Consider the following 22,189-nt stretch of genomic DNA (forward strand, 5'->3'; position numbering starts at 1 on the left):
TATTTAAAAAAAATTATATCTTATGAATAAAAATGTTTAAAGTGCAATACATTAGTACTAATAGTTGGTATATCTTATTTAAGTTATACATGATTCAAAAATGTTCATTTTCTATTTTAATCAAATGCGTGAATAAAGATATTCAAAAAAAATATTTATCTTCTTTATTAAAATTTCATACAATAAATTCATAAAAGCTTTTTATTTATGATTCTAATTTATTTTTAATAATTATATTTTAATATACTTAGTTACAAATATATTCATAAAGGGTTAAGGTGTAGGATTTTCATAGTACAGTCAAACCTCTCTATAATGGCAGCGTTTGTCCGAAAATTTCATGGCCGCTATAGTGAGGTGTTGTTATGCATGTATACTGGCATTCGATGTTTGGATCTCATTTAGCTGTTATAAATAAAAGTACGCAAAACTTTATTTTTATTTCCTGTACTTAATTAGTTTTCATATTTCATTAATTAAAAACTAAAGTGACTAATAAATCCATAACTAGTTGTACCGTACCGATAAGGAATTAAAATCTAAGGAATATATGCATTTAAAATTAATTGAAAATTTAAATATTTCAAGTTTGACGTAAGAATTCTACAATTGTAGGTTGTTTCGTAAATTCTAGTCTCTTAGTGACAATATAGTGCTTGAATTAACGGAAATTTTTGTCCAAACTTTCAGCAGGAATTCAATAGTTTTTCCTTAATGATTATCCTAAATATTTTAATATTTTATTTTTATACATAATATATTTCTTACAGAATATTATTACACAATATTTGAGTATAGGCATTATAGAGAGAGGTAATTTTACAAGGAGTGTGCCGCTATAATGAATATCATTGTTGTTATAGGTAGAATGTTGTTATAGAGAAATAAAATATAACATGAAAAATCGGTTCCGGAGAAAATCAGACTATTATAGTGAAATGCTATTATAACGAATGGCAATAATAGAGAGGTTTGACTGTCTTAGAAGGTATAAATGATTGCTTTTAAAATATAAAAGGACGTATTATGTCCCTGAAACTATAGGACAATAACAAATACTATTTGAATGGATTGAATTGTAATTATATTTATAAAATTTTCATAATTTTAACATTAAAGTGGCTCATTTTTCGTGTTGGGTCCTTGCTTGCATGGGCTTGCCATCATCTAGTATTATTTACTAATAGAGTAGTACGAGTTAAAATTTCATATATTTGTCCAATTTAAAATACCAATTTTTAAATAATCTTGATCGCTAATGAAGTTTATGTGGCACTAACTTGGATGAATCGGACAAATTGCATAAATACGCATGTATGAATCGAGTGAAAGATTTCATTCTTGAACAAAAATTCATTTTTTGATTTATTTCATCTTATTTCATGACCGGAACAGGGGAGGATACACGTTACACTACGATTTTGAATCAGAAGAGAGATTTAAAGAAATGATAGATCTATTCACTCTATCAATAACCGAACTGGATCTGGTGTATCATAAGGGATTTGCCTTTTCTGTTGATTCCTACACAATTGTTTAGCGAGATACTCACGAAAGTTCAAGACCACACACTTTCAGGACCATTCTTGTAAATCATCCCAAGTCCATTACTTTCCATCACCCGACTTTTAATGTATGCATCAGCCCAATAAAGCCACAATAAAAAATAAAAAAAAATCATAATTCCTAGTTTACAATCTTAATCAGTATACATAGTGTAATCAGTGTATTTTCAATGACACCTACAACCTATTATAACTAGGTGTGTGAATTTCTTTTGAGAGGCTGACTAAAAATGTTAAGATCTTTTTTTTTCCTAAGGTCTTACTCAATTGAAAGAAATTTATGTATATCAAACTTTTTCATTAATAGAAATGACATACATGAAACTAATTAAGATAGATATTCCATTTTAAGAAAATGACCTTTTCAATCATCAATTGCTCTTTTCAACTTCAGCTGTTGAATATTGAGTAGCTCTTTTAACTTTCTTGATTTTCATTTTTAGAGAAGCAATATAAAATGGTAAATCCTACGTGTTCATATGATTCACCTTTTCTGGATCCTCCAAGAATTCAGTTGGAGCAATTTCATTTCCTTCTTCCTATTCTCAGCCCTTATCTTCATTTCTTCACTCTTGATGGCAATAGCAACAAGATTCATCTTCTCATCCGTGTTAGTAGTGCAGATTTCACATTCATCCCTAGTAGTAATTATAGATATATAAAATGACGCGTAACTAAAGTACTACCTAGTTATATAGATCGTGTTAATCCCTGCGATTTTTACCTACTTTAGAATTTCTTGGTATAAACATTTGTTCGATCTTTTAAATCGAATAAAGACGTAAAGACATTAATAAAGATTAATTCAAAGTCTTTTCGCGGTATGACATCAATCTTAGAAGAAATGTTAATAGTGCAAATTAAACACCAATTTAGCGTCTGAAAAAGTTACTACAAATTTAAGACATAGAAATGCGGGAAAAAAAATATGGAAATATAAACTCTACTACTTAGTAAATGAAAACATTATACGTAAATTTGACAGTGTATTTGTGAAACTTTAAATTGTTAAAGTTCTTTTTTTTTTTTTTCCACTTATCAATTACTTACAATTTGTTTATCCTTCCAAAATGAACAAATTGATTAGTTATGCATACCGTTTTCGACTCAACACACAGTGTTGAACAATTTTTAAGGATCAAATATCTTTTGAACTTCTACCAAAAAAGAGAAAGTAATGCTACTCCCTCCGTCTCAAAATATTTGTCGCATTTTTCATTTACACGGCGATTAAGAAATCATTTATAAGAATAGCATTTTGAATATTTTACCCTCTTAACATATTTCATCATGTTCTCTTTCCTCAATAAATATTTACTCCATTAATGATGAAATCTCTTAAATGTTGGTATGTAAACCATAAAATCAGCTCATGTAATGAATATAAAAGTAAAATGGGAAAAACTTACTTAATTTTATCTTGAATAAATAAAACGATAAATATTTTAAGATAAATATTTTTAGTAAGAACGATAAAAAATATTTTGAGACGAAAGGAGTGTCTTGGATTGGTGGTTGGCTTTATATGGAAAGAAATTTAGGTGACCTGGCCCTCCTACAGTCACATTGAACTTCTTTCTTTCCTCTAGGCCTCACTCCCAAAAAAGAAAAAAGTAGTACTTAATTAGAGTAGTTTTTTCAATTTGGACTAGGTAATTTTTTTTAATTTCTTTCCATTATCCTACTACTTTCATTGATTAAGATAACTTTAAAAGCCTCACTTGTTTCCATTTTCCAACTTAATAGGGGTAAAATTTGAGTCCTTTATTTCGCAACATATTAAGTGCGCTTTTTTTTTTTCTTTCATGATCTTATACATGTTCTTAAAATCATTAAGATGTTGCACGGCAAAATCTTCCAAAAGTAACCTTGTAAACCACTCTATACAATACATATCACAGCTAACCATCTCCACGGGTAGTTATCACCATCTAACTATCATGATCAGCGACCATCTTACAACCACCACAAGCTACTAATATGACATAACCACTATTACCAGTCACCTCCACCAACCACCACGACCAGCTCTACCTCACAACCATGTCGAACGCCACCACCACCTACTTTTCAAGTGAGCTTCATTGAACAAAAATTTTATTAACAGTATATATTAAGATTTTCTCTAAAGAAAAATTGACATAAAAATGAATTACACACATCTAAATGCTACGAAAAAACAATCTTAATTATCTAGTATCCAGATGTAGATACAATATCTTAATAATCAAATATATTTTCAAATTTAGACACCTTAATCTTAGAAAACAAACGAACGAACGAACAGGACCTAAGTCACCACACTGCCAGCCTACATGTGACAACATACCCAATGAAATCCCACAAAGTGGGATCTGGAGAGGATAGAGTGTACGCAGACCTTACCCCTACTTGGGAGGTAGAGAGGCTGTTTCCGGTAGACCCTTGACACAAGAACCAGCTTACATATGAATCAACTGTATTTTAATAAGTCTTTTGTACTCTTCCAAACAGACTCGTATATTATATCTTCATTATGAAATATTCCAGTAAGAGGAGTGTTGATGTTGAACCTTCCAACCTTGTACCATTTAAGTTCAGGAATTGATCTGCCTCCCCACTCCCCCTCCACCACAACTTTCTTTCACCACTATCCATAGGACCAGCTCCCCCAAACATTTTTTTTTTCAAGTCTTTCTGATAGTAGGTAATTGTACTCTACTCATTTCTTTATGATAGCTTGCATACTGAAGATTTGATCAATCGACTTTTTATATATGTTGTTGGCAGAATAATGGAAAAATAAGCAAACAAGATTCAACAAAACACTATCTGAAACAATAGAAAAATTCTTTAGAATGTAAGATATAACATAAACTAAATAGATATTTCCTTTGTTTTTATTATGCAATGACACACACCCTCCCTCCCTAATTGCCTCATGAACTTCCCATAGAATTTCATGTCCATTTAAATACAGGTATTCATTTCATCAAAAGATGAATCTCAACTCGAAGCCTCTGTCCTCGAGAAAGCTTTCAAGAACATTAACAATGCAGTATTCACATGACACACATTATTGTTACAAAAGCTTAAAACTGAAGCATAGATGAACCAGGAAGAATTGCAATCCAAGAGCAAAGCATAATGTAAAAATAAATATGAATTTAAGTTGAAACACTGACAATGTAATTTCAGCACCACCAGAACCTCTAATAGAAGGCAGCTTAAAAGTATTTCCAGTTTACCAATCATTACTAATTATTAAAAGTTACCTGTAACTATCCCTTAAAAGTAACATAATTGTGTAAATATGTTTACACCGTCAGTACATAGTTGCATACAGCATTTCATCTTTCATAATCCAGAGAGTGATAATTAGCCTAATGTCGGTTTTCCTTACAAAGTCATGCATCACCACTGGTTTCTCAATGCCAGTTACGCACAACATATTCTGAATCAAATCTAGCAAGAGAAAGCATCTAAAATCAATGTTGGAATACCTATGATGTGTACAAATAAGAAGGTTACTCACCGGGGCACAGAGTGAATAGCTGGCAATTGGTCCCTGCAATAACACTGTTTATGATATACTATGTACATATGTATATGTGGATGTTGCCTTTTCTCCATAGCACAGAAGAATAATATACATGTTACAAGTTACAAATTATAATTTCTTCAGCTCTTCCTCACTTCCCAAGCAGACATGATGTATGAAGACCTGCTCTTTCCAGCAGATGACACTAACCTACTAATTTCAGTTTTGCATATGCAACTAATACTAGAAAAATTGCTCCCTCATTCGATTACTCTCATTAGTAAACCTGCAATGAGCTTTTTCCCAGTCTACTCTTATTAGTAGACATGCAAAGCTTGCTGCCTCATTCAATTACTATTAAACTCATCTCAAAAGTGTCTATGCTTAACAGGCATTTATCAACATTTACAATCAGCCGCTAAGAGAACATTCTTACGCAGTCCTAAACCTCAAAATCAAAGATAACATGAGAAATGTCAATAAGGTATTCAGATCAACACGGTCAATACATTCAGTTTTAAACCCAAGTATATTTTTAAATAAAGAAACTGAACCTCGTTAAATCTTTAACTAGTTATAAATAATCAATAATCAAAGAAAATCCTATAGTATCAACCATGTAAAGTGCACAATCAAAAAAAATGAAAAGATTTCAAATAGCCCCATTTTGCAAAGACAATGTAATACTGCACATTTAAGAAAAGTATCTACATGGACTTCAATAAACATTCAAGTATTGGGCATGCAGTATCTGAACAATAAATCCTAAAAGTACAAAATCCCCCAACCCGTTAACATGAAAAGAGAAACATAAATAAAAATGTAACTTTCCTGGTAAAAAAACTTAACGAATTTGCCTTTCCAAGAGATCCAACTGTTAAAAATCCACTCTGATGCAACAATATTTATTGATTTGATTTTGCTTTCAGCATGACAGGTCTACAAATCATGATTACATCTTCAGAAAGTGAAGTGTTTCTGCCGCAGAAATTCGACTATTAAGCAAATTGACACTACATATACAACATGATACAACTAATACCAGAAAAGAGTACAACCTAAATTTAATACTAAAAAACCAAGCTGATTCTGGATTCTAAAGTAGCAAAGCTCTTGTGAATTTCCAATAATATCTACACATGAAGACGAATAGGATATAGAGGAGTGAATTACCATATCTAAAAGTGCATGCATCTAAGCAAACTATTGCCTATATACGCTAGTGGAATTCTCTTCTTCTCATTATTGATCTTTCATTGAGCACGTGCATTTCTTCTGATGCTCCGTAAGTTCCTGCAGGATTAGATGTTCTAAAATGAAACCACCCTTAGATACAATAGTAAAAATCCAAGTGCTACCTCTTTTAAGTATATATTCACTAGACCAGTAACTAACTTACTACCATTAATCAAATCATGTGACATAACTATTTACTATATTTAAAGATCTCATAAAATAATAACTCGAATGTAATTAATCAGAAACTGGAAGCAATTTCTTTGCAGAAATGAAACAGGATAAAGGAGACCAGTTAAGAAACTGCATGAGCCTGGCGTTGACTCATTTTTTCTGCTAATGTACAGAAGCGAGGAGCCAACTGGTTATTGTTTCTGAGTTTATCGACAGAAAATATTTGACTACACCACTTAATTTCTTTTTGTCCAAGTTATTTTCCTTTTTTCTAACTCACTTCCTTTTTCCAGTGAGTTTCGGGATATTCAATCACTTGATCATGAATCCATGAAATACCTGAATCTGTTTCTGCAGAAACTTGACGTATTCGACGGCTTCTTCCAACATGTCAGCTGTGTTGGTTTGCTGTGGATGGCAAAACTCAATGTCAGTCATGAATTGAATGAAGTACAATAAGAACAGCATAGATAACTAGGGATAAATCAGTCAATCTATTTGCAGCAAGTTCACTGTAAAGTGATGCATGTATTGAGTTACTTTCTAGTTCACCACAAATATGCAGGTTCGTGTATCATTTTATTTTAAACCTTAGTTTTACCAGTTCATTCTTAATCAAAGAAATCCAAATTTTACGACCCATAAACTATCACATCATTGTAAGATAACTTTTCTTTTTTGTTTATGTTCCTTCTTAACTGTTGATCCTCACTAACCACATACATGACATCTTGTCCAGCCCAAAAATATCCAAAATGACCAAGGCAATATTTCTTAGTGAAGTCAAAACATTAAGGATCCCATAGACATGAAATAAGAATTAGGGATAAATCAGGACATCATCCAAATTAATATTGAGGTCAAAAAGAAGTTCAATGGCGGCAGGGCTCGACAACTGATATAGCAGTGAGAGAGAAGCAACAGAGACTAAAGAGGAGGTGTTGTACTACTTAAACTCTAAGATACCTTAAGAAGCCAAATGTAAGCTAATGTATTCTCCAATATTGAACGTCCATCAATGGGAGAGATTTTAAATTACTTCTAGAACTCTTCAGATATTTTGGTGTGCATTCTATAAAGAAACAGGTGAATGCTCTCTTTGCTCTTACTAAGAACTCATTCTTTTTTGTAGAGTAGCTAAAGACTCATTTATACACTTAGAAATAATAACATGTATGGATTCTTTAACTCAGGTTTAAATTGTAGATCAAATCAAGATGTACTTGGTGATAGTACTGGTCATTGCCTAAGGTTAAGCACTTGATCTATTAGATAAAAACTCATCTTTTATAAAGTAAGGACTTTACACCTAGAAACAACTAGAAACAATAACCTATACGGATTCTTTAACAAAGACTTAAATTATAGATCATGGAATCAAGGCCCACTTGGGGATATTAGTGGTCATTGCTTAAGGTTAAGCAATTGATCTATTGGCTAGATTTTTTAGAGTGTGGGAATATATTGTTGCTTAAATCTGGCTTTCATTTTAACCCACATAGTAACTGATGTTTGACCAATATACTTTTTTTGAAATGACACTCTGACCGTACTTTTTGGCACTCCCGACATGTTCATCCTAGCAAAAAATATATCTAACATATCAAACAACTTATAGAGTAATCTTCTAAAATATCGAACCAATCAATAGATCAAGTCTGCCTAAGATCTTCCTTTACTTCAACTGGCAACAGGAGAGCTGAGTTTTGAAAAATTCGAGATTAGAGCTTCGTTTAGCAAAAAACTCGGTTTTTTATGTTACATGGCTATTGTGAGTTCATCACAACTGGCTTGGCATAAGCAAGGAGACATTCAACCAAGATAAACAGAAATTGTCTTATTTCTTACAATTTCAAAAGATTAGACGGACTCTAATGATGTTGAACTTTGGTGAATACATACAAACTTATCTCTCAAATGGCGAGTATTACATTGACCATAATCAACCCAATAGGAAATTTGGGAGGGACTTATTGGTATTCAAAAAGCGTTTGCCTTTTAACTATGGCTGAAACTTGGACGATTTGTTCTAAGAATTTTCTAAAATCATCTTTAAGATTGAACAATGTTATACAGAATTAGCTGTGATCAGCAAAACTGGATTCAAATGCCATAAAGTATTGTTTTTTATTCCTCATAGCTACTTTTCTTTATGCATTTGGTGGACTCACCCATTAGGACCATTGATGTCATAAAGAAGAAGATATCAATTTGACATTAAAGGTGGGTGTCTTGTTCATCATTTTTCCTGTAGACGAAGACATGATGGAAGTGTGAAAATAATAGGTGCCAAAACCCTCAAACTAGTACAAGCCAAAGCCCTCATGAAATTGCTATTTATGCATTAACTTTAAAAGATGTACAAGGAGCTCCCATAAATAACTTACCTTGTCCATATTTGGCACCAGTTCCTGAAGCTTCCTAATTCTGTCACTTATACGCGTTCGACGAACCTTGCACAAGAGAATTACAAGCGATTTAAATTACCGATAAACACGGGTAATTACAAACAAAAAGAAAGAAGGGCAAAAAAAAAAAAAAAAGGAAAAATGCTTTACCCGCTCCGCTATGCTGCGAGGATGGGTGGCACAACCACGCTTTGCTCGGACCTTACAAGGCACCAAATCATCCATAAGCTTCTCCATTTCAGCATCCAGTGACCCACCAGAACCATGTAACTGCCGACTTGGCTCTCCCTTCTACACCTCTCAAACACAAACAACCTTAAGTATGTAAGTATTAATAAAGAGAACAGAGATTCAGGAGAGGTAAAAAACGTCAGATCATTCACACATTAGACAGACTAGCTTCAAAGTTTAGGCACAACTGTTTCTGACAACTATTGGTTGACAATGTCATTAACTAGTAATAATTTTTCATTACTGATTTTGAGGAGTAAATTACATTATCCATGTATACTGATCTTTCGGAATTGGTTATATTTGGACAACAACAACCAGAATACTTGACAATCAATCCAGACAGAAATAATAAAAAGAAACCTATAGAAGATCAGAAATATTTCAGGAAACCAAGGAACATTTCCATCCAAGTAGAAAGATGATCTTACAGGGAAAAAAATGCTTTCAACAATGTCATTAGAATAGACATAAAACACAATACAAAGGGTAGACACAAATGATTTTAAGCAAAGTCAAGTCATGTACTCCATCTCGAATGAGATGAATATTCAAGACCATGTTAATTTACAAACATTTACAAGTAAAAGTCAATACTTTCCAAGCTTGAAATAACTTTGACACAAAAAATTTCGAAGCTTACTTTGGGAAAGCAAGGTAGTATGCTAAGCATCTTATACACAGTCGAAGAAAACACATAAAACAGCAAGTAAAAGATGCAAGACAAAACAAGCGGATCAAAACAATAGAGTTGATTTCTCATATGGTCACTTAACTAATACTTAGTTATTATCTCAAAAAGTCACTTTCATTATTGAAGGAAATTAGAGTCAAGAAGAAAGGTGACTTTCTGAGATAATAACTACTGGATGAGTGACCATTTGAGAAATCAACACAAACAAATATTATCCCTTCAATAAATGAACTAAAATCCAAATGATTAGCATAAATACTAGAAATATATCCAAGCAGACCAAGTGCCCTCCACTCATTTACAAAAAATTTCTCCGTGCCTGCCTAAAGAAAATTGATACTAACTCGCATTCAGAATTGATTTCTTAAACGGTCACTCAACTATTAGTTATTTCTCGGAAAGTCACTTTCTTTGTTTAAAAAAATTGAAATCGAAGAAGAGTTACTTAATGAGATAACAACACTGTTAGTTGAGCTACCATCCAAGAAATCAACCCCTCGCATTCCGGGACAATTAAAAATAGACCTTTTGGGTTACGTGGACAAATTTAAAATTACAAGATTCAAAGGTCATTTCAGTAAATTAAACACATCTTATTTAAAAATCTCTTTTTAGTCCTTAAATTCCGTGCAAAGTTAAAACCAAGGGCATTCATGGACAATAAACTTTTTAAGTGTAATATACTAACCAATTTTCTTGGTGAAGTATCGGAATCAGCTTCTCTAGGTCGCTTAGTGGGGTGAGATGAAGAAAGAAATTCGAGACTGGAGGGAATTCCATAAGTTGACAAGTAAGCATCAGAGCTAATATGTGCAAGAAACTCCGCCGGGGAACTATTCTGTCTTAGAAAACTACTACCACCGCCCAGATCGCCGCCACCGGTTACCGGTTTAATGTCCGGTAGCTGCTGAGTAGTTGATGGGTGAGGTGGTGGTTTATTGGGTGTGTGGAAAATAGGAGAAGAAGGGTTAAGGACTAGTTCCGTTTCGGTTTCGGGTTCGGATTCAAGAAGTGCTTCTAACCATGTTGCTGGAGCTGACCGGTAACGGGATAATCCACCACGTTGCATCGCTTAATTTTTATCTTCCGGTGAATGTTTTTTTTTTGTTTTTGGTTCAGGTGAATTTTTTGTTTTTTTTTTGGTTAAGTGAGCTAAAGAAGAAGATGGAGCTGAAGTAGTAAGGGTGTCTTTTTTGGGTATAAAATATGTTGTTTATCTTTTCGTATAGCGTATAGGTATAGAAATGGTGGTACTGTGTGTTACTTTTGATTTGAGTTCTATGTGTGGAGAAAATAGTGAGGAGTACTATTAAATGTGATTAAACTACTTTTTGATCTAAAACTATTACTGTACTTGGACTTTATAATTTTTGTTATGTAATTTTTAAAATAATTTTTTTTATTAGTCTATAAATATTACTCTATTCGTTCCAATTTATAAGTGACTTATAGCCTGTTTGGCCAAGTTTATTTTTAAAATCTTATTTTTTTAATAAGTTATTTTGAGGTGTTTAAGCAAGCTTTTGAAAAAAAATGCTTTTGGGGAGTATCGAAATAATTTTCGGAAAATTAAAAAGTTTAACAAAAGCACTTTTTTAAAATACTTTTGATGATCATAAACACTTTTTAAAGTTGTTCAAATGTGTATAATATATTAAAATGTTTTTTGAAAATCTTTAAAAAAAAACTTTTTAAAATGATTTTAAATTTGTGACTAGAAGTTTAGGAATGTTTAAATTAAAGACGTGTATAATATATTAAAATGTTTTTTGAATCTTATTATTTTAAATTTGTCAAATAGGAATGTTTGTACAGTGAACTTAATAAATATAGAAATAGAGCTTCTTTTTTTTGGAACAGATCCAAAAAAAAAAAAAGTAAAATATTTAAATTGAGACAGAAGGGAGTATTGTTTTATGTAGTTTTTAAATTCACTTGAAAAATAAGATGAACTGGCTCTCATATTTCAGTCATACTACTCTTTTATGAGAGAAATCAACCTTAATCTTGTAACCTTTTGTGAAATTTAATATTTTTGAAACAAAATTTTTTTTGAAAAATTTAAAATCATTCTGATGGCTAAATCAATATTTGGTTTGTAAAAGAGAAAATATTTAATTTATCATAAGCGAATTGAATAAAATGAAATGGTGATCGGCTTTATGATTTTTTCAAAACCTAAATTGCTAGAAAAGGACTCATTCATTCATAAATTTTGTTTATATAACTTAAATGGGAGTTATAAACCTTTCAGATCAAAAGGTAAACAAGAGTATATCAAGCAATACCCCAACTAATTGTGACTTCACTTTAGATTAAATGCAGAATTACTAACTTACTAGAATACAAACCTAATTATTCCATCATTCATTCATAAATTTTGTTTATATAACTTAAATGTAGTTATAAACTTTTCAGGTCAAAAGGTAGACAAGAGTATATCAAGCAATACACCAACTAATTGTGACTTCACTTTAGATTGAGTGCAAAATTACAAACTTACTAGAATACAAACCTAATTATTCCATCTTACAAACCTAATTATTCCATCTTACCTAATTTGTTTGGTGATTTGCATATTTCTATACGGGGAAACCACTTTAATTTTTGCGTTTAATCTTGTACTCCTAAAGATACTATATTAGGATTTTATGAATTTATGTGTCAAGAGACATCTTTTTTCTTAAACTTCGTATTCCAAATATCATTGAACAAATTGGCATCAAACTTTATCTTTTTCTTTTAATTGTTTTTTGGTAACGTAGGTAATATCATTACTAATAATTACCTATTGCAAAGCTTAACCGCTCTGAAAAATGAGGCCCTCCAAGTGTAATATAAAAAATGGGGTTCTTGATAAGATCAATCCCTCAAGTGTTTCTTTTAGTTTTCCGTGTTTGATGCAATTTCAACTAATATGGATTTGCATGGGAAAAATTATTTTTGAAGTATTTCTTATCAAAAGGAACTCAATTCTCCCGATTCGACCTCGAAGCCTTTAAATAAAAATGAGAGAATACTTATCATCTTACTACAAGCACTTGTGGTATTTTCTTATTTTTCATCCGATGTCTGATACGGATTTAATTAATTCAAACTCACGTCAAAAAAATTTATTTTAGTGATAAAGCGTTTCTTACGAAACAAAATCTATCCTCATGATTGGAATTCGAAATATCTAATTAAAATGAAAGAATATTTATCATTGTTCTAATTCCTCAAAGTTAGGTCAAAAGAATTCACTTAATACTACACCAAACAACTGAACAAGATCTCAGTTTGATGTAAGTATAGTAATTAATATACGTATAGAAAGAGTGTTTAAGAAAAGTACTCGTATGATTTGTTGATTTGCGGCGAGGCAACGTCATTTCTTGTCTACGCTGTGCAACCAAAGCCAAGAACGCAAAGAAGGCGTGAAAGCACGGCCTACCAAGGCAGAGACCTTTTATTATCTTTTTTCAAAGAGGTGGCCTTTTTTTTTTTTTTTTTGAAATAGGGGATCATGGCCATTTAACCATTTTAAATCTTCTAAAAAAAATAAAAATAAAATAATAATCTCTCTAAAATAAATTAATCGGTACATTAATTATTAAATGGAATTTCAATAAACATTTTATAAATTTAAAAAATAAATTAGACATGATTGAAACAAAAGAAATTATTAACGGTTTTTATAACTTTTCCTTTTTATTAAAGGAAAAGAATTTTTCTTTTTATGTAAAATGAAAAGAAAAGTAATTTTACTTTTCTAAATCTTATTTAAAACTTATTAGAGTTAATGGGACATATTCTTTTAAGACATGAGCCTTAAAAATAATAAACCAAAATTAAATTAATAATTAAAAGGTATAAAATATCTTTAATTATTTATGAAAGCAAATTAATATCTTTACATATAAATAATTATAAATTTTATGTATATAATTATCGGTTTTTTTCGGTTATTTATTCGGTTATTTTTTTATAACCATAACCAAACCAAATATTATCGGTTTTCAAATTTAATGTCAATTAAACCAATTGTCGGTTTGTTTTATTCGGAAATATATTTTGTTTCTTTATTTTTTGATTTTACTTATTTTAGGGCGACTTAAACATTAAATTTGCTTAGTTATAAGACATGCTTATAAAACCAAGAGACCATATATTTGTTCCTTATCTTTTTCACTTTAGAAGTACTTTTGGTTTTTTTTTTTTTTTTTTGAAATAGGGGATCATGGCCATTTAACCATTTTTATCTTCTAAGCAAAAATAAAAATACAAAAATCTTATTTAATCTCCTCAAATAAATTAAGACGGTACATAATAATTATTAAATGGAATGTGGTAAACATTTTATAAATTTAAAACAATAATTATTAGACATGATTGAAACAAAAGAAATTATTAAATTATACTAGAAAGCAGTACCTCTTTAATTCCGTTTTATGGAGCACTTTTCCTTTTTAGTTTGCTCCAAGGAAAAGAATTTTTCTTTTTATGTTTGAAAATAATTTAACTCTAAAATCTTATTCTTATTAAACTCCTTGTCCAAAATAAATATCTATTTTTAAAATTAATTTGAAATCAATAAAAATATAGAGTTTACTAAACTATCTCTATTTATTAGCATTTTTTACGATAATGACACAAGAAATTAAAAAGGACTATTTCTTTAATGAAAGAGCATAGGTTGGAAATAACTTGGATTCGTGTTTTCTTGAAGCGCGTGGATATCTCATTTTTCAACTTTTTTTCAATTCCTAGCTGTTAATTTTATTTGGGACGGAGGGAGAAGTTTTAATTTTTTCACTTGGTGTTTTCACCCATTTTGATGTCCAATTAAACTGGATTCGTGCTGAAAAGTGTTGTTTACTAACTAATAAGATTCCTAATATATCCTTGTTTCTCGAAAAGGTATTTGGCGAACTTATGAGTACTTTTTGACTTATTTTAGGCGACTTAAACATTAAATTTGCTTAGTTATAAGACACGTGCTTATAAACCAAAAGTCATATATTTGTAACTCCTTATCTTATCGTTTTACACTTTATAAGTACTTTTGGTTAACGATCGAAAGTTGATTTCTAATCGTAACTAGATCTTCAATTTCTTATTTGTAAAGAAGAAAGTGAAGCAAAATAGCTAATAAACGATGACTTTGGTTTACTAGAGGCATCAATATATTGTTTTAGCACGGTAGAAATAATTTTTTTTTCCTCGGGATCCTATTAAATAGAATTACGATTTTAATCCTTAATAATTTTTATAATCTCCAAAATATTCTTCCTAAAACAATTTTTTTTAATTATATCTCTATTCTATTTCTGTCATTCGTTCTTCTTTAGGTAAAACGCCTTCAAAATTATATTTTTTATAAACAGCTATAAGGACTTTTCATTCATTTTAATAGAAAAAGTATTGATTAAACATATCAATTGCTTATTATCAATTTCAACGCTTCAATCCAAATACGTAAATATCTATTTTTAAAATTAATTTGTAACAACTAAAAATATTTTTCAAGATTTGATACTTATCGAATACCTTTCATCCATTAACCCAAACGAACTCTAAGCATCATTATCACGATAATGACACAAGAGAATTAACAAAAAGGCTTATCTGAATTTTGTGGCAGAGGAAAGAGCATAGGTTCCAAATTAACGGGATTCGTGTGAATGGAGCGCGTGGATATCTTTCGCAAAATTATTTCAACCTTTTCATTGTCAATTCCTAGCTGTATAACTCATTGAAAATAGTGGCCAAAAATTCATTGAATGAAAGACAGTTCACCCTGGCCACAAATTAAAAAGGAAAAAGGGTGCAGTTTAGCCTTAAAAGTAAATATAGAAAGAAAAATTTTAGTGGATGTGAGTGTTCTACATGATCATTTCATGTTCTTCATTATGTGATTATGTTTGATTAAATTAAATATTGAGTTTGAAGTATTAATTTGACTTAGTTTAGTACATCATTAATGATGAAAAATAAAAAGCATAGTGGTTGAAAAAAAATTAAATCAAATTAAGTTAAAGCGTGAATTGCTTAATAAATTGGAATTTTAAAAGCTATTCATATATTTTGAAACTTCTTAAAAAATTTCTTAGAAAAGTCAAACTACGAAAAAGAAAGTGCTGATGTTTATTTTAGAATTAATATTATTAAATGGGGAAATGATTTTACATAATTTTTATGAAAGGCTTAATATGTCAACTAATGGTTGCAATCTTTTTTCCGGACTTGGAATTGGCTGTGCTTTGTGAGGCTCATATAAGCAGAATATTGGTACCCAGGAGGAAGAAAAAAAACTGAAAAAGAAGGAACAAAATCGAAAGTTTAGAGGCAAATCTATTCCATAGGAATGTAACATCTAATAGTCTTTCAGTATAGCAACATGTGTGTGGGAAATTATACAAAGCATATAGATTACACAAGGTAAAAAGAATCTACAAAGGGTCTTTAAAGTTATCACTGTAATATATATAGCTTCATGAATTTTGATGGTCAAATGTTTCCAATGATACAATGCTAGTGTATAATGTTCATTCACAGTTATTCATCACTATTGCCATGAACGTACCATCTTCTGTAGAACTCAACACGGTAAACTCCATTAAGTAACCTCTCTTGTGCAGTGTCATGCACTTAATCACATTTAATATTTCTGAAAATCCTCCTCACGAACAAATTAGAGCCGAGATACCCTACTGCACCTGGAGTTTCCAGAACATCAAGCAAGAAAAAGTCGAGTCAAGACCCAAGTTAATGACAGGTGCATGTATGGTCTCAATATACAGATCTAGTAAAATGCAAAAAAGACCAACTAAATGAAACTAAGAGAGCTTACCACATAGGATACCCAGACCAAGGCAGAACATAAGAGTGTAGCCAAAGTAAAAGCTGGTCTGGAAGAGACCAAACATCCTAGTCTTTGCATGATAGTAGTATATAGCATATATGTAGACATATGTAGCAGTGGAGGCAGCGGAGAAGAATGAAGTCCATTGCCAGTGATAGTTCTCCGCGTTCAGCAAGAAGTATGTTCCCACGATTGTCACACAAACTGTGACGATGATCAGAACAATGAATACGAGGAGCGTAAACCCATACACATAGTAGTACACCTGTCAATAATATTGTCAAGGTGGTCAGTAGAATTACAAATTATAAAAACAACAACAACATCATACCCTGTATAAAACATTTTAAACTAAAATATATACAGCTACATCGCAGAAATTTAAGTAGATGCACGCTTAGGAATCTCCAGCAATGTAGAGAAACAAACGACTCTAAAATATTGCTAATAAGATGCCAGGAACAAACAGCGCGTAAGAAGTATCTCAAGATATGTTTTTCCAGATACCAAAAAGAATAATTACCCAGTAGGTCCAGAAGGAAGAGAAGATGAGATGCATCCCAATGAAAATGCTTCCAAAGGGCAGAAGACCTCCCACCATAGAAATTACAGATGGTCTAAGGTACCATTTCTTCTCAGGGATAGGACGAGGGATATTGTTAACACGGCATGGATTGTCTGGCGTACCACTCCAGTTTCTTCCAACAACAGTACCAAGGAGGGTCAGGGGCAACGAGATAAATGCCCAGATAACAAAAACAATTATAATTGTGCCAAGAGGAATAGCAGCTATGGATCCATAAATTATAGCAATGGTGTTTACAATGAACCCTATCCCAACGCACAAAAAGGGGAAAAGTGATGCTGTAGGGACCATCGACTTTACCCAGTTTTCACCTGAAAAGATTCAAAGAATAAAAAAACTTCAAATTGATAAATGATCCACAAGTTAAATTTGATTATGAGACATCAGACAGAGGAGCACATACCAGCGTTACGAGAGTACAGGCCACCACTCACATATCCCGAGATGAATGATGTAAGAGCATAACATACAATAAAGGTTGTAATAATTTCTCCTCTCCTAAGCCATATAAATAATTACAGAAGCATTAGAAAAGAATGAGGAGAATATAAATGCAGTGGTGCTGATCATATAACCAGAATATAGAACACACCTAGCCAGTTTGACACAATTGGAAATCCATGCAGTAGTTACATTCAAATAGAAAATGATCAACATAATTAATTACAAAGAACACATAGTGGGGCTGATACAGATAATGGGATAATATCAGTTAGTTATTGGGTGCAGGAAACCTAACGGGTCAATAAACAGAAAAATGCAGTCTCTACTCTCTAGAACCACAATTTTCACATCTGGTATGTCTAATGAGTTAGGTTGCGAACATACTCTATGTACATCATTCGAAAATAGGCAGATATAATGACAAGGAGAACAAGTGCTGCAAGCTGAGCACCGGTCCCAACAACTGCTGAAAGCAGAGCCAGATTTTGTGGAGGTCGGAAGACGTCACCATGGACAAGTTTCCAACCAGACTCTTCAATTACATCCCTTTCCTATACAAGAAGTCAACCACACCCCAAATTAGTAATTTTCCCATAAGGATATACTATTGGACATAGGTTCAAGCAAATACTTGATTAATTGGAAAAAAAAGCTTTACCAGAGTCTCCATATCGTCATTTTCACGAGCATATTTTGCGTAATCATTGCGAAGAGTGCGCATCAAAATCATAGACACTAATCCAGTGAGGAAAATAACCATCATGATAGAATTGACAACAGAGAACCAATGAATCTGCAAAAGGAGTAAAGACGTTTTAGGAGCCAGGAACATGAAGAGCTATATGCAGTTAATGGGGACTAACTCCATATAGGCTATAAATACCTAATAAAATAGGCTAGTAGAGAGGTATGTACCTCATGCTCAAAAAAGTTGTAACCCAGGTACACATTGAACCGTTGTGCATAACTGACGTTTGTCAGGGCCCAGGTAACAGAAAATGTCATGTCCAAGACCTTTCCTTCCTCCAATGGCTTTGGGATCTCTTGATACAGTTGGACATGAATGATCTAATGGAGTGAGAGTATAGTTAGATTATCAACACTAAGTTGCAGATATTGATATGCAAGATATTGATATGCAACAAGGCATTAAGAAGTAAAAACAAAATGGTCACCTGGTCTCTATTGTACTGAATAAGAAGCTTCTTATGTGTATACACTACATGCTTGATATCTTCATTTCCGTAAGGATCCACCTCGCCTACGAAACCTGAATTTCCCTTATACCAAGTGAGGTTTTATTTCTGTTACAACTGTAGATGGTACTCAGAAATATTTAGAGATAAACTAGTTAAGAACATACCCCATATTGGCAAATCATCTGAAGGCAGGAAGTCACAAGTCATAACCCAAAAAAAGAGGTAACAAAGAGAGAAAAGTATAGAAATTAGTACACTTTAAGCAGATATATGTGTAGCTGTTGAAAGAATTGACAGTATCATAGAGATGTCATGAAGCACTGTACCCATAAAAAATTCAAACCAATACGAGTTGTCAATTGCATACTTAAACTGTGCTATTTTTGATCCATCCAATTTAAGTTTACAAATTGATCTTTTCTCCACATCTCCTGTTGAAAGAAAATGGATAATAGTAAAAAGAAGTGTTTCAAAAGCATAAAAACTCCATTGTGAAAAGTTGAAGAACAGACTCTTAAACTTTATGTCAATCTGGCTATCAATAAGATCATTTCCTCCAAGAGACTCGCCAAGGCCACCCCGCTTGTGATCAGCATGAGTAGGACGACAATACGGCAGGCTATAATAACTGTAGGTCTCTTGTGGGTTTTCATATGGTCCAGCCTTGTTTACCCATAGAGTGACAGAATCATCTTCTTGATACTGCTGCAAACAGAAGAAAGCCGTCCATCCATTAGATAATTCATAAGCAAGATTCTTGCAAGTGTTAAATGCATAATTAATATTGGTGTTTAGATAAAGTTAAGAGTGAATCATTAGGTTCTAGAAATTACACTAAGGTTCATCATGGTGGGATGTAGTGAAACAAGATGTAGGGTAGAAAGGCCAGAGCCTAAATGCACCAAAAACTCATTTTCTTTAGAATTTGTCAGACAAAGTTATAATATATTCTTTTATCGGTCCACCAAAGATTTAACTTTAGAAGTGTTTAAAAAGCACAAGTGAAAAGGTATTCAGTAACTAACTTGAAGAATTCAACTTTTGTATGTGAAACACTGGACAATTGTAATCTTCTAAATTTCTCAACAGATGACAGACTGAGGCATTAAAGAAATATGCCTTTCCAAATACTACAAGTAAAATATTTCCAGTATAACTTATAGAAGACTTTTGTATTGTACATTTTTTCTTTTTAATTTTGGTGTAAACTCTTTTTTTTTTAATGTTAAATACTGACTTTTTTGACATATACATATTTGTTGACAATGTTGGGGAAGTGGATGTATTCCAAGATATTGGTTAATCAATCAGTGAAATTAAGAGTTTGTTTGGTTCACAGGCAAAAATGCTGAAAATACAATACATGATTGTATTCCGTTGAATAATAATCACTGCACTATTGGTGCATTTGCAAGTCTTATCTAATACTCTCTATAACATCACTCCCTTGTTATCTTAAAAATTATTTTCGTCTCTGCGATGCTCGAAACTATCTCGAGTTGTGCCAGCAGGGCAATTGGATTCATACACTACGAAGAATCCATTAAATTAGTCATAGAACTAGCTCAAGATCCACAAACAGCAAACACAGAAAGGAAAAAGAAAATACTCTTATGATCAATCTGTTAGGTATTTGGTGTGAATGGGAAATGAAAGTTTTATTTCCTTTGCCTTTTCCGGAAAGAAATTTTTTTGCCGAAAAGGCACATGCCTTATCAGAAAAGACACACCTATTTCCTTAACAAACACCTGTTGTTGCCTATAAATATCTAGTCATCCCTTCAGATTTTCCTTACGAATTTTCTGATCTTCTCTTCTCTTCTTCTTCTTGCACTTCATAAAATATTCGTGTGATTTACTACCGTCGAGTGAGTTTGCTGTAACTTGAGTTTGCTTTACCGCTACAACAGTGAGTAAATCGTTCTATCCTAGGAGGATGTATTCCAACACCTCGGGTACATTGAGGGAAATAATTTTCTTAAGGACAGTGTGAATTCAGTGGGCTCGATTTAATTCTTACATGTTTTTAATACTGTTTTCAGTTTCTGGTTTAAGTATATTTTCTGATACAAGTTGCTAACACAATCAACTATGCCTAGTCACAGACAAGTTAAGAGTTGACTATATGAATCCTGTATATCCATTTAGACTAACCATTTCATTCAAATACTCAATAATTTATCTTTTAGAAGCGAACCTAGAAAGAAAAAAATGAAAAGCCATTAAATTTGAAAAAAATTGTAAGAGTTTCAAGATTGTACCTTAGCAAGAGTCGGGTATGCAAGGAAGCAAGAGCAGATGATGAAAATGGGAAGCATTGCTCTGAGCTGAACAGTGTTCTTGTCTTGTCTGAAACACCAAGAAGACAAGAATGATAAACCTCGTAATACAACTTAACTGTTTACAAAGGAATGAGCTAATGTGTTGTGTTTTTTTCAGTGTCTGTTTGTGTTTTCAGAGCTTTTCTTGCGGTTTGCTTTGAGAAAGTGGAGTGGAATTCTTTTCCAGTGTCCCATTTTCTTGAATAGTTGTCTACTATGGTTGGAATTTTTGTGACCGAAGACTTTGACTTTTGAGTGCTCAACGACTTGAACTTGGAGAAAAAAAGAAAACAAATTTGAAGCGGCTTTCAAGTTTTAGTAGGCGTTTGGCCATGAAAATCAAATATTTTTCGCTTTATTTGGTATTTTGGAGTTGGAGTTGGAGTTGAAGATGGTATTGTGTTTGGTTATAGTTTTTGCAAAGAATATTTGGTTGTTTGAATGTGTTAAAAGTGAAAAAAGAAAAAAAAAGGTGAAAACAAGTTTTTGGTGATTTTTAAATTCCAAATACAATTTCGAGTTGTATTTGAAACTAGTTAATTAACCCGTGCGTCGCGTGGTCTTTTAGTTTTTTCTTTTTAAAATTTGTTTGGCGTATAGATGAGATAAAACTTTTGTAGTTCTAAAAATATTTTAACAAAGAAATAATAGACTTGCATAAGCAAAAATAAAAAGTAAAAAGTATAAGGAAAAAAACATATATGAAAAAAATAAAACAAAAAGCAAATCCAAATAGATAAAGCATTGCATGCCTCTACCTTTGCATAGTTTTGTAAAGTTCTCGAAGAACAATTGTCTCAATTGGGGAGGGAAGTCAAACATTATTTTAAAGGAAAAAATTATATAGGTAAGCTTCCTCGTTTTCTTTACTATTTAAATGTTGTTCATAAATAATATTAATCACGCAATAAGATTATGCAAATACAGAATTATAAGTATCTCTCATTAGTTAATTTCTTTGATAGAA

The 22,189-nt window shown here is 31.9% G+C and overlaps 2 protein-coding genes across 5 annotated transcripts; both read right to left on the minus strand.

Moving 5' to 3' along the window:
- Positions 1-5,960: 5,960 nt before the first annotated feature.
- On the minus strand, positions 5,961-10,909 carry LOC132052086 (transcription factor bHLH80-like). 2 transcript variants are annotated; one of them, XR_009413936.1, is made up of 6 exons: positions 10,517-10,909; positions 9,054-9,194; positions 8,883-8,948; positions 8,667-8,743; positions 6,835-6,903; positions 5,961-6,378 (listed from the first exon to the last, which is right to left on the minus strand). XR_009413936.1 is itself a non-coding variant. In XM_059443445.1 (5 exons), exons 1-5 carry the CDS (start codon positions 10,895-10,897, stop codon positions 6,328-6,330), a joined length of 708 nt encoding a protein of 235 aa, XP_059299428.1. In that variant the 5' UTR covers positions 10,898-10,909; the 3' UTR covers positions 5,961-6,327. The 2 variants fall into 2 exon arrangements, 1 of the variants encoding a protein (XP_059299428.1); XM_059443445.1 differs by lacking the exon at positions 8,667-8,743.
- Positions 10,910-16,138: 5,229 nt separating this feature from the next.
- LOC132052088 (transmembrane 9 superfamily member 1-like) lies at positions 16,139-21,448 on the minus strand. 3 transcript variants are annotated; one of them, XM_059443449.1, is made up of 12 exons: positions 21,163-21,448; positions 19,414-19,603; positions 19,228-19,332; positions 19,066-19,083; positions 18,878-18,972; positions 18,618-18,770; positions 18,361-18,495; positions 18,087-18,253; positions 17,662-17,756; positions 17,196-17,569; positions 16,661-16,937; positions 16,139-16,526 (listed from the first exon to the last, which is right to left on the minus strand). In XM_059443449.1, exons 1-12 carry the CDS (start codon positions 21,217-21,219, stop codon positions 16,459-16,461), a joined length of 1,734 nt encoding a protein of 577 aa, XP_059299432.1. In that variant the 5' UTR covers positions 21,220-21,448; the 3' UTR covers positions 16,139-16,458. The 3 variants fall into 3 exon arrangements, with proteins under 3 accessions (XP_059299432.1, XP_059299431.1, XP_059299433.1); XM_059443448.1 differs by having other exon boundaries at positions 19,414-19,606; XM_059443450.1 differs by lacking the exon at positions 18,618-18,770 and having other exon boundaries at positions 19,414-19,606.
- Between the last annotated feature and the right edge of the window lie 741 nt (positions 21,449-22,189).

This window comes from Lycium ferocissimum, chromosome 4 (genome assembly GCF_029784015.1).
Source record: "Lycium ferocissimum isolate CSIRO_LF1 chromosome 4, AGI_CSIRO_Lferr_CH_V1, whole genome shotgun sequence".
NCBI lineage: Eukaryota > Viridiplantae > Streptophyta > Magnoliopsida > Solanales > Solanaceae > Lycium > Lycium ferocissimum.

Excerpts from the sequence above, each read along its gene's own strand:
- LOC132052086 (XM_059443445.1), bottom strand. The coding sequence starts at position 10,897 with ATGCAACGTGGTGGATTATCCCGTTACCGGTCAGCTCCAGCAACATGG. Across the intron at positions 8,949-9,053 it reads CTCGCAGCATAGCGGAGCGG|GTTCGTCGAACGCGTATAAG; the intron begins GTAAAGCATTTT and ends CTCTTGTGCAAG. Across the intron at positions 6,379-6,834 it reads TTCTGCAGAAACAGATTCAG|GAACTTACGGAGCATCAGAA; the intron begins GTATTTCATGGA and ends CTAATCCTGCAG.
- LOC132052088 (XM_059443448.1), bottom strand. The coding sequence starts at position 21,219 with ATGCTTCCCATTTTCATCATCTGCTCTTGCTTCCTTGCATACCCGACT. Across the intron at positions 18,254-18,360 it reads ATGACGATATGGAGACTCTG|GAAAGGGATGTAATTGAAGA; the intron begins GTAAAGCTTTTT and ends CTTCTTGTATAG. Across the intron at positions 17,570-17,661 it reads CCTGTACTCTCGTAACGCTG|GTGAAAACTGGGTAAAGTCG; the intron begins GTATGTGCTCCT and ends GAATCTTTTCAG.